The sequence below is a fragment of the Geospiza fortis genome, unplaced genomic scaffold (genome assembly GCF_000277835.1).
Source record: "Geospiza fortis unplaced genomic scaffold, GeoFor_1.0 scaffold27, whole genome shotgun sequence".
Taxonomy (NCBI): domain Eukaryota; kingdom Metazoa; phylum Chordata; class Aves; order Passeriformes; family Thraupidae; genus Geospiza; species Geospiza fortis.
The window spans coordinates 1,352,654-1,364,687 of record NW_005054329.1 but is presented as its reverse complement, the minus strand read 5'-3'; the positions used below and the strand labels follow the sequence as shown (position 1 = coordinate 1,364,687).

The following is a 12,034-nucleotide window of genomic DNA, read 5'->3' as shown; positions in this document are numbered from 1 at the left end:
TGCTCGTTTCCACCAGGGACAGCTGGAGCTCAGCTGAGCTCCCTTTGCTCTCTGCTCCCACAGCAGCAGCTCCGGGGGCCCCTGCTGGCCCCTCGTGGTGCAGGACTAACCCGCATGGTCTGGAACTAACCCTGCACAGCACTCAGCTTGGGACAGGCTTGGGGAATCTACCTGCACTTCAGGCATTTGAAAAGGGCAGAAGGGCTTCCAGATCCCCTGGGAATGTTCCTTTTTGCTCTGTGACATGAGCACAGACTGAATGGCATCAAAAAACTAAATAATCCAGTTTGAATTATTTTGGTTTTATCTGTAAGGTGGCTGATACCATTGATAGCAATATCTTATTTTTAAGCTTACTGTAATTTTAAAACTTTGTTTCATGACAAAAATTCCACAGTTGTTTTAGTTATGTTGTCTTCCATGCCATCCTTGATTCCACCAGAATCTCGGGAATTCTCGTTTCTCTCCTTGGTACTTGGGCTTCTTATCATCTTCATCTCCCATCCATGTCCTGACCTCTTCAACATCTTCCCCTTCCTGCTGCAAGTTCTGCAGTTCTGTTTCACAGTTTAACAGCTTAATCAATTCTCTGCTTTGCCATTACAGGCACTAAGGCATCACTGAACTTTTTTTTAGTATAATTCCCCTGCTTGGAGAATTTTTTTGGGGTTACTGAAAATTCACATTACTCTGCATTAACTTTAAAGTTTTTGGGGGATTTTTGTTTGTTTGTTGGTTTGGTTTTTTGGTTTTTTTTTTGTTGTGTGTTTTTTTGTTCTTGTTTTGCAACACTGGTCACAACTTTGGCAGTGCCACCTGTGTGTTTTAGTCTGATATTGATAAGAAGGCACCTTTAAAGACTCCCACTGTAGATGCTGAGTAAACTGGCATTTACATCTTAAGGGGCTGTCTTGCTGTGAAAAAGTGCTGGTTTTTTGCTTTTCTGAAAACCTTTTTCTCTCTAATCCGACCATTTTGGTCAGTTATTGCAGTTATTGTAACCGCTGGGGTTTCATTGTTTCTCCATTAATTTCTTTTACAGAAAGGGACTCCAGGTGCTCTCTTCCCCTCCCCACTAATTGAAGTAGCTGTCCCTGTAGCCTGTGGCTCTGTGCTGCTCCTCAGTATTGCTCTCATATTCATGGTTCTCACGGCAAGGAAGAGGCGCCAGTCCGAGGGGACCTACAGCCCGAGCCAGCAGGAGGTGGCAGGAGCTCGGCTGGAGATGGACAGTGTCCTAAAGGTGCCACCCGAAGAGCGCCTAATCTAGGCCCTGCCGTGCCCAGGACCTGTACCTGCAAGGTCTGCCTGCACCTGGAGCTCTTCCAGCCCTGGCAGCAGCAGATCCACCCCCTCCCCGTTCCCCTAAGGCCGCTCACCAAGAACGGACATTGTGGCTGGCTGGGCTGGCACTGCTGCACAGCAGCGGCTCCAAGGGAGCCTCTGCCCTCCCTCTGCCCTGCCCCGGGCTGTCCATCGCTCATCTCAGCAGGAGCTGAAGTGGCTCTGGCTCCTGTCCCCTCCCAGGCAGGAGAGGCACATTAAATCTGCTTTCCAAGGCAGGGTGACCCGAGGCATCTGTGCAGGTTCAGCTCCCCAAGTCCCACTCAGGAGCTGGGAAGGTCGGGGCTGGTTTGTGTATTCTGCTCTGGTTTGTGAAAAACATTCAAACTCTCTCAGCTCAGGTGTGTGAGGTTTTCAGAGTCTTCAACAGCAACAGCAGCTGTGACCTCCCTGTGACAGCCCTGTGTTACAGGGAATTGTCAGGAATGATCAAAATCCTTGTATATAAATCAGTGCTGCATGCCCTGGTGCTGTTAGACATTCCCATGGGTACCGTGCAGGGAAGGGGACAGGCAGGACTCCGGGGGTTTGGGCTAGTGCTGGAGCTGCCAGATGCTGGACTTTGGGTGTGCATGGAGGGGAGAGGGGAGCAGGAAAGGTCACCAGCCTCCTGTGCATTCCCTGGGCTCCGTGGGACAGGGGAAGGGGGAGCTCCTGCCCTGCACCGCTCTCAGCACAGCGCAGCTGAGGGAGGCACTGGGGGCTGAGGGGTGCTAAGTGCAGCTGCGTCCTGGTGGAAGCTCTGAGTAACTCCCTGTTCTACCACAGCAGCGAGTGTGGGCGCACCTCAGCCACTCCTCCGTGGTGGGAGCGGTCGGGGCTGCGGGGGCTGCCCTGCTCCTCGCACTGGCTGTAGCCACGGCGATTGCCATGAAGAGGAGGAGAGCGACTCAGGGAACCTACAGCCCGAGCCGGCAGGAGAAGGACGGGGCCCGAGTGGAAATGTGGAACGTGATCAAGATGCCCCCGACCGAGCGGCTGATCTGAGCTGGGGTCACGCTGGGGGGACAGCTCTGCACGGCCTCGGGCACTGCCCGCTGGCACTGCCTGCTGGCACTGCCCCACGGGCTGCTCGCTGCAGCTCAGCCCACAAAGCATTCCTAGCAAACTGCTCTGGCTGTGAAGGGCAGTGCTGGGGAGCAAAAACCCCACTGCTGAGGGCCGGGAGAGGGAGTAGTGCCTGTGGCACAGTGGGGACATGGAACCAGACAGAAGATGGGGCTGTGGCACAGCCAGAGCCGGCTGGGCCCCTGCTCCTGCAGGCTGCAGAAAAACCTCCCTGAGGCAGGTCCAGTGAACGGGAATGAAACCACTGCATTCAGAAATAATGTGAATAATAAGGTTTTTTCAAAAAGGCACATGCCTGTGACTCCTCTGCAAAGCTAAGCCAGGTGAGTGAGGGCTGGGAAATCCTCCCTAGAGCTGCTGCTGCCCTTCCAGCTGGGCCAGGACTTGGCACAGCAGCAAGTCCCACTGGGCGGTGCTGGACATGGCTGCTGGAGCTTTCTCTGAGACCAGACCAAACCACAGGGATATGTGAAGTGCCTTTCTGATCCTGAGGTGCCAGTTACAGTTTAACCTTTGTGAAAGGAGGACATTTTCATGTTGTTGGATCCGGCTCCACCACTCCCGAGCAGCTTGGACCATGGAACTGACCCTTGCGAGAGCAGCAGGTGGTACCTGCTGGGGTGAGGAGGGAAGAAAGAAAGAGTTCTGGAGGTGACCTCTCTGGACTGACAGGTTTGGGCTTGCTGGTACAGGAGAGTGGAACTTAGTTAGCCAATCTTTTTAACCCAAACAAGGGTTGGTGTAAGTGACACAGCATCTGCTTTCCACTGCACTAACAGGGGTTTGATTTTGTGGCTTCTCCTGTGTTACTGTTTTAGCTGTTGAATGTGCTGTTTCTTCTTTAGCATAATGTGGCAGAGGCTGTGGAAGGAAATGCAGCACAGCGGGCCAGGTAAGGCCTAAAGTCATTAGTGTTTCAGGATAATGACAACAACTATCAATAAGGAATATTTTAGAACAGTGTCTGCTTTTTAATGTCCAAAATACTATTAAAAATCAGGGTGGGAACCTGCCTGCTGAAGCTTATTGCCACAAGAAAATGCTGTTTATTCTGGTCTGCTTTTGGATTTTTTTTTTCTACTGTAGCTGTAAATGTTTCTGTAATTCCAAGCAAAGGGAGGGGCATGGAAGTACTGCTCACATGTGTTTGTTTAAGAGCAGGTGTGTCTGTGTAAGAACAGGTCTCTGCAACAGGCAGCTGCTGACAGAAAAATGAAAATTTTAGAAAACAGAAAAAACCAGGAGTGGGAGACAGACAATATTTTGTCAGTAAGATCACCTTCCCTCTAGTAGTGGAGAGGAGTCAAAGGTGAGATCCCAGCTGTGTCTGGCAGTGACAGAGATGCCCTGGCTGCAGGTGGGAGCCTGTGGCTGCTTTCCTGTGTTCATCAGCAGTGACTCTGCTGGCTCTGTTCTGTCACTGCTTTGCTCTGGGCATTCTCCAGCTGCTCTTTCGGGAGCTCCAGCACACTTTGGGAACAGGTGAGGGGGGTGTTCCTGCGCCTTTGTGCACAGGAGGCTCCAGGCACACAGCTGTGCCAGGACAGTGGGGAACTCCTCCCTGGGCTGAGGGAAGGGGAGCAGGGGTGGGCACAGCCCTGGGGCCCCTGTGCTGCCAGGCAAAGGCCTGCAATAACCTCAGGGGGGCTCGGGGGGTCTGGGGTCTCTGCCACCTCTGCCCCAGCACCCCAGGGCAGGTCCTGCTTCTGCTTTTTTGCTCCACTCCACATCTGGTGTTTGTACAGAAACGAGGCAGCAGCAGGATGGAGAAGAGCCCCAGTTCCTCCAGGCTGTGTCCCAGAGCTCCCCCAGCTCCTGCCACTCCCTGCAAGGCACAAACCCCTGGAGCCCCGGCAGGTCCGGCCGTGCCCACAGCAGCTCCTCAGGGCTGCACCCCAAGCACCCAAAGCCAGTATTAGCAAAGGTGTTCAAATACTCTGTCAGTGTCTTGAGCATTTCTGCAAAATAATTTATGGAAGGTGGTTTTGTTTTTTTCAATAATGAACTTAACTTCCTTTTGATATTTAATTTTTGAATATATTTTTTCACAAAACTGGATTTGCTGTAGTTAATGATTATGATCCTGATTTGTTTTTTAATTGTAAATTGTATAATTTGTAAATAATTAGAATGTCCTTCAAAAGAAATTTACAATAAAATTTGGTTAAAACCAGACCTGGTTGTTGACTTGTGACTGGTTTTTCCCCAAAGAACACCTTTCTGTCTGGATGGCTGATCGTGGTCTGTGCCACACCCCCTGCACAGCTGCAAACTCTGATGGTTCTTCACGGTTAAAGGATTCATTTTGTGATGATTTGTCACAGCCCAGAGCCCTGAGCACAGGCCAGGGTGCAGAGCTTTGCCCAGCAGCAGGACAGAGCTGCTGAACACCAAGGGAGGGAGCTGGGGAAACCTCGGCTCTCTGCTCACCTCACTGAGCTGCAGTTTACCATTAATCCCTGACTTTAGGGGCAATAAAGGGGAATAATAAAGGAATGGGGGAAAAAGGGACTGTGAAGCCTCCACCCAGAGTGAACAAGATACAGAAATGGTTTCACCTCTTGTGCAGCAGCAGATGCACCACAAACTTTGAAGAGGTTTGTCTTGTCTGTTTGTTTTTAAAATAAACTTATTTCTTATGGCAGGAAGCAGCTGTAAATAAGCAAAGTGCTACCAAACACAGGGCAAGTACAGGAACATGAAAAAGTCAAGTATAAAGTCATTGATGAGTAAGACCAAGGAACACTTTTTATACTGGATTAATAAAAACGTCCAAATTCCTTCTAGGGCTGAACCAGAACTGGTTCAGATAAGCAAACTCTTTATACCTGGCACTATCAGGAATGAATCACGTTAGGCATTCCTGAGTTTAAATAAGACAAAAAATCCCTAAATGCTGTCCTAGGGATAGTTCAATTCCTATGTTACAAGAAACCCCTAAAAAAGTCTCCCACTTGCAAACCCTGCTCCAGAAATGAGGGAAGTCACAAACCCCTTGTCCTCCTGGATCTCAGAGGTGCTAAATAAAGTGGAGGGTGAATAAATGGGTGTTAATACTCTTCAGTGCCCCAAAATTGACTTAGCAAATGATCCATAATATGAGCAAAGTAACCAGAGATGGAAATGAACTGCAGTGGGACAGAATTTCCTGAGAGGTTTAAGGCATCTGTGCTGGGCTCCTCAGTGTGTGATCAGTGTGTGATCAGTGTGTGATATTACTGAGTTTAAACGGGGCCTGTGGAGCCCTGCTTGCACAGGCAGGATTGTCCAGTGCCCCTTCACATCCACCATAATCCAGAAAGTTTTATCATCCAGCTCATGGCAAAGGAGTTATATATAACATTCTTACTCTGAACTCTATCCTTTATCCAAATAAAATGGAACTCTTAGACTTTAAATATTTTACTATTCAATACTAAACCCATCTGTCTGTCAACACAAAAAGAAAATACAAATCCAAGTGAATGGCTTGTCAGAGGAACAGCACTGTACAGAAACAGAATATTCCTGGAATACTGTGGTCTTCCCAAAACCGGCAGCATTTCAGATATTATTTTTCTTTTGTACAGCCCAGACTCGAACACAGAGACAGCCATTCCCATTCCCCAGAGTAAGAAAACTTCCAAGATAACATGAATAAAATAGATACATTGGAAATCAGATAAAGCTTTACAAGAATCTCCCCATGTGCCCAAGATGATTTCCTTTATCAAAGGCTCAATGGTGATGTGATTCCCTCTGTGAGAGTGACAGGTTTTACACCAGAGTGTGCCCAGATACAAAACAAACCAAAAAAGCACCACTGAAGTGAAACAGAAATGGTCAGAGACAGCACCTTTCCTGGGGATGCTGAGCCTGTGTGAAATGTCTGGAGAACCCAGAGAGGGGCTCAGAACACCCAGCAGAGCGTCGCCTGCGCTCGGTGCCTCGCGGGGCCAGCCCGAGGCCCCACGGGCCCCAGAGCCCAGATTCCCCCTCCTGGACACACCCTGCCCTCAGCCCCCAGCACACCGGCCTTCCCCTGCACTCAGGAGCTGGGAACCTCAATACCCCCCACTTTTTCTCTTCTTTGTAATAATCAAGTAAGATACTGTTACATTCCATTCATATACTGCAATTTATAATATTGATAGATAATATTAAGATACACATATATAAGAACTAGGATACTCTTTATGGCCTCTATTTTCTGATGTATTTAACAAAAACAAAGTCAAAAAAATGAAAACAATTGCTGGTGTTTCCAGTTTCCCAACAGAGATGCAGGACCAATCCCTGAGCAGCTGCTCTGTGCTGTGGTTTCCAGGCCTGTGACAACTCTGCCCTGGCTGTTGGTGTTCGGGGTGGGGGGGGAGTCAAAAGTGCAACCAAAGTCCATCTGACAGCACAGCTCCAGGAGTGGCTGGGGTTCAACGAGCACAGACAGAAACCAAGGGAGCAGTTCAGTGACTTGTGGGCTGGTTTGCTGCACTTTGCATGTGGGAACAAAATGTTTTATCTTTGTGTAATGCCAGAAAAACTGACGCCCATTCCCAGAGGCAGGAATGAACCCCAGCAGAGTGGGCTGTGTCAAGCTCCAGGTGTACCAAGGACTGAAAATACAGGGAGGAAATAACTTGTGCATCAGTAGTGCTGCCTGAAAAGCTGTGTGTGGAAATCCCAACCCAACCCAACCCAACCCAACCCTCAGGCTTTGGTCAGTGCAGGGATCCCAGGGTTCAGTGGCAGGGAGTGAGAGCAGGGACTGGGACTGGGGGACTCTGACCTGTGGGCAAAAAGCTCTCGTGTTGAGTTGCAGCTCAGCGATGGTCCTGCAGCAGTCCTGGCTCAGCCTTCCTTAAAAGAAATGCTTGGTTTTATGCTGGCTCAAAAAAACCAAAAAATCCCTCTGTCACTTCCAAAAGGACACCAAGGCCATGGGGTGCATCACTCAAAGGTTTCCCATCGCTTTCTGAGCTGCTCCACCTTACCTGGTGTGGGTGACACGTCCTGCTTGGTCTTTTTTAACAGATCTTCAAATGGATCTTTTGTCTCCTCAGATTTTGAGGACAGTAACACTGACTCCAAGCCCTTGGCTGGCCTGGCAGGGACCAGAGGGGATTCACTGGCCAGAAGTGAACTGGCCAGGGTTTGTTTGGGATCTACCTTTGTGCTGGGCTGGGCCACCTGTAACGTTCGGGGTTTGGAGGGAGCACCCAGACACGCTGGCTGGAGGGAGCTGGTGGGAGAAGGGCTGTGGCTCTGCAGGAGCAAGGAGCCAGCTGCTGGCACAGCTGGAGCCTGGCTGAACAGGTTTGGCATGGAGAGCGTGGCCATGGGGGGCTGAGGTCTCTGTGCTGGGTAGAAGGCGGCAGTGGGGGTTATGAAGCTGGAGCTGTACGCGTGACCTAAGGAGGGGGTAAAGGAGCCCCTCGGGGCTCTGACCAGGGACACTGGAAGGGCTCCTGGCAGTGTCTGGGTGAACGGATTGGGGGAGGGCTGTAGAAAAGGTGGTGGAGCTGGGGCAGGATAGCCCAGGGGCTGGGCAAACGCTGCAGCTGCAGGAGGCACGAAGTCACTGGGCAGGGCCCCGAAGGCGGGCGCGGGGGCCGAGCCCTGCGGGGCCCTGCCTGGCCAGGCCGTGGTTCTCAGCGGGTCCAGCAGGCTCAGCAGGAGCTCGCTCTCGTTGCCGGCGCCCTCTGCCTTCACCCGCTCAGGCTGCAGCATCCCAGCGCTGCCGGCAGAGCCGCACAGCAGCTGCGATGGGCGGGACGAGCAACTCACAGACTGCTGCACCTCGGGCTTTAGGGACACGGCCCCAAAGGGCTCTGGGATAAGATCTGGAACCAAGTGGCTGCGCCCCTGAGGGGTGAGGATTTCCGCTGACCCGGCTGGAGCCTGGTGCTTGGAAGCCCTGGGTGCTGGTGGTGGTGGCACAATCCCCAGTTCTGGAGTCTTTCTTCCCTGGGGCCTAGGAATGGTGATGTTCCCTTGAATGGCAGGATTGGATTCATCCTTTTCTGCAGGAGCCAGACCACTGTCTCTGCTCTGGGGTCTCCTGGTGATGGGGGGCATGTTACCCAGGGCAGCCAAGGGTCTTTCAGGTGAGCTTTGGGAATATTTGGTGGGAATAGCCATATCATCATGGCCCATACTCCACAGCTTGTTGTAAGGGTGGGACAGCTTCATGCTTGGCACAATCCTGCTCCTCTCAGACACACCAAGATCCATTCTCTGCAAGAGAACAGAACAAACATTAACTCTGATGTCCTCACACGACAGAGCAGGAAGTGAATTCAGGCTGCTGTGAGGGAAGAGGATCAGTCCCCAGGCTGATCAGTGCAGAGGAACAACAGCGTGTGGCCAGGAAGGACAGCCAGGACTCTGCAGCTCCAATTCCAGCTCTGCTGCCACGGGGTTGTTCAGCTGGGCCATGTTGTGCATCTGTCACAGCCCAGTAAGGAGCACACAACCTGTGTCCAAGGCACAGAAGCTGAGAAGCCTTAACTGCTGCATAGAATAAGCTGACAAATGAATTATCTGAATGTAACACTAAAATTAATATTATTATAAAGTAGAAATGACATTTGCTTCTCTAATGTCAGATGAAGATCTTGGAGTCTGCTTTAGTTTAACACTTTCTGAGCAATGTTCCTTCACAAACAATCCCGTTTCTTCAGAGGGGGATTGTTCAAATGATGTTGAGACCAAAATAGACAGATTAAAAGAAAAAAAGTTTGGAGGGGACCTGAAAATTACCAACTATTCATTCTCACTGCCGACCATCAACTTCAACGATAACTCTGTGTGATGGCCACTGGACAAACAGATTCTGAGAAACAAGGCAAATATCCTCTCCTTTAGAAGCAAAGGCTTCAGAGGAAACACTTACTTATCACTGAGTCCCCTTTAAGCCATTTCTTAATTCAGAAATTAATTTTGAAACACATAAGCAAATCCCTGGAAAACAGATGATGATGATGACAATGATAATTATTATTAGGATCTACCCAATAATATAAAAAAGATCCTCAGAATGAGCTCTGTGCCACCCCCAGGGCACAGGAAGCCCCCGACCTGGTATTCAAAGGAGCAGCGCTGCTCTGCCTCCTCCTTGGGTGTCCGCAGGTCCTCCAGGCTCTTGGCCTGGCTCAGGGGCTGGGGCTGGGCTTCTACTTCCAAGCTGGGGAAGATGTCCTCCAGGAGGTTGACTTCTGAGGCCTTGCTGGAGAGCAGAGGGCTCGGGGGCAGCGGCTCTCTGGCTCTTTCCGGGCTGCCCACGTCCTCCCCATCGGCACTGTCCGACTCCTTCAGCGCCCGGTACGGCTGAGGCCTGCCACACAACCAAAAATCACATTGCAAATCACCACATTTCTAATTCTTTGTTTTGGACACAATTTCCTAAGGAGCTGGATGAGTTACAAAGAGCTCCCCAATGGCAAATATAGCTCAGAGAGCTCCCCATGCAGAGCAGGCTGTGAGCAGTGCCTGAGGGCAGGGGGACGTGCAGAAGGGGACCTGGCACCCGAGGGTGCTCGAAAGGGCAAGAGCCGAGTGGGAGGTGCTCAGAGGGAAGCTGTGGTCATGCAGGCACAGCCAGGCTGAGGAGGGAGTTCTCAGACCAGTGGGATACCAGCTCCCCATGCTCACTGTCTGTGCTCCCCTCGGGCTGGGCACGGCCTCTGCACCCTGTGTTTGCATCCTTGGGTTTCAAGCTAACTCAGCACACAACATAACTCAGTGTTTTCCTGCAATAATTGGGAGCACTGTGCAGGTTCCAATGATTTCATTGGTGTCATCTTATCAAGAAACACTACAATCCATTATGGAGACACCTCCTTTACATTACCAGCCAAGGCTGAGTTAGCAGGATGCTTCTCTTGCACATACCTCAGCAAAAAATGGAACCAGCACATTTGCATTTTGGTGTGTGTACAGAGAACAGCAGCACAATGTGCATCCAATTAATAACAACAAGTGCCACACATGGCTGTGGGGATTGGCACTTGACTGGCAGCCAGTTGTACTGTGGCATTTAAACAAGCTTTCAATTAAAAGAAAATATTTGTGAGACCTGCAAAAACACATCCTATGGAAGAACCCTTCTCCCCTTTCCATATTTTATCATAATACATCTATATCATGCAAATTCAGAGAGCCCAGCCTGCTTCCCTCCCCAGCACACACAGAGCAGGCACTGAGCCTGCAGCAGGACAGGGACACTGCAGGTACAGGGCAGACAGTGACAGCACACAGCCTCAGGGCAGTCTCACATCACTCTGGATCACCCTGCAAGCCCCCAAGGGATATCTGAAAACAAAACTGGTCTCCTCCACCCCAAACAGGAGTGTGGAAACATTTTCTGGCCCTTTCCTACTGATCCTCCCCATCCCACCTGCCTGCAGTCAGATCTCTTCCCTGTCAGCCTCTGAACCTGTGTCTGCAGCACACAGTGGATTTTAGCAGCTGCAGACCTCTCTGTCCTACTGGCAGCCTCCTTCTCCAGCCTGCTCTGACCCAGCTGGGGCTGCCAGGTTTCAGCTGCTCAGCTGGGACTGGCATCGTCCATCTCCCAGTCCTGAACTGCCTGCTGCACCATATGCATTTCTGAAGCAGCAGCTCACAGTACCCTGGCCCCTCTTCCTACAGGTTCTGCTCAAATCAGTGGCTGCACTGTTAAAGGAATGAGTGCAACTCCATGCAATTTATCTACCTTTCATCCTCTAGAAATCCTCAAGCAGGCGAGGTTAGGAAATAACAAATCCTCTGCTGACATTCAGTGAGGGCTCAGCTCAGAGCTGCCTGCTGGGATTGGGATATTCAATAGGCAGCAAGAGGGATTAGGGCAGCTGAACCCACAGCTGGCAGGGCTCCCCTCACCTCACACGGGCACCCTGGGCAGGCCATGCTCCTTCCCCTGACACAGGCACCGTGGGCAGGGGCAGAACCCTCCAGCCACAGCATCAATGAGCAGTTCTGGCACAGCTGCTCTACACAGTCTTTCAAGACAGAGTTACAGAGCCTTGGGAAGGTACAAGTTACAAATCCAAAAGCTGGACACAAATAGACTGAACAAACTTCCTGCTTCTTGTATAATTGTCAGATTATACTCAATGCCCTCAGAGGACACCTGCAAGGATGTGATACCTGACAGACCACACAGGCTGGGATCAAACAGGTGACACTGGAAAAGTTTGGTAACTGCACTGGAACAAGGCTCACAGGACAACCCAAAAGCACAGTAACACCACACAAGAATGAATGGTGAAAGGTTTGGACAGGACAAGCAGCATGTTGGAACAAAGGACAAATGGAAGGGTGACATCCCACAGAGCTCGAGTCAATGGAAGCCCATAAGCTGTGTGGTGCTGCAGTGTTTCATGCAGGAGGATGCTTTTTCATGCTGCTCAACATCAAGACAAACAAGCAGGAGAAATCTTGGTCATTCATCAAGCACAGTACAGAGACCCCAGGAGCATTTCCAAAATCCCAATACAGAAGCAGGTGCCCTGAGCAATGCAAACCCCCCTGCTGGAAACTGCATGGACACAGCAAAAGAGTAAAGGATAGACCATTCGAAAGGAGCAGAGAAGAAAAAGTTTTCAGAGAAGCCAGAGACAGGATCCTCTTCCTGCTGCAATTC

General features: G+C 50.7%; 2 protein-coding genes across 2 annotated transcripts in view; one reads left to right on the top strand and one right to left on the bottom strand.

The window, feature by feature from the left end:
• The window catches only part of CRB2 (crumbs cell polarity complex component 2), a 30,634-nt gene extending 28,380 nt beyond the window's left edge, over positions 1–2,254 (top strand). Inside the window, 1 exon segment of the mRNA XM_031057327.1 lies at positions 1,043–2,254. Within this exon segment, the coding sequence (XP_030913187.1) occupies positions 1,043–1,270 (228 nt within the window). The 3' untranslated portion in view covers positions 1,271–2,254.
• A 3,544-nt stretch (positions 2,255–5,798) lies between these two features.
• Positions 5,799–12,034, bottom strand: part of DENND1A (DENN domain containing 1A) — a 160,062-nt gene continuing 153,826 nt past the window's right edge. Inside the window, exons 24-26 of the mRNA XM_031057270.1 lie at positions 11,964–12,034; positions 9,469–9,724; positions 5,799–8,625 (exon numbers count right to left, since the gene is read on the bottom strand). Coding sequence (XP_030913130.1) covers positions 7,339–8,625; positions 9,469–9,724; positions 11,964–12,034 — 1,614 coding nt within the window. The 3' untranslated portion in view covers positions 5,799–7,338. The remainder of the gene's footprint in view (positions 8,626–9,468; positions 9,725–11,963) is intronic.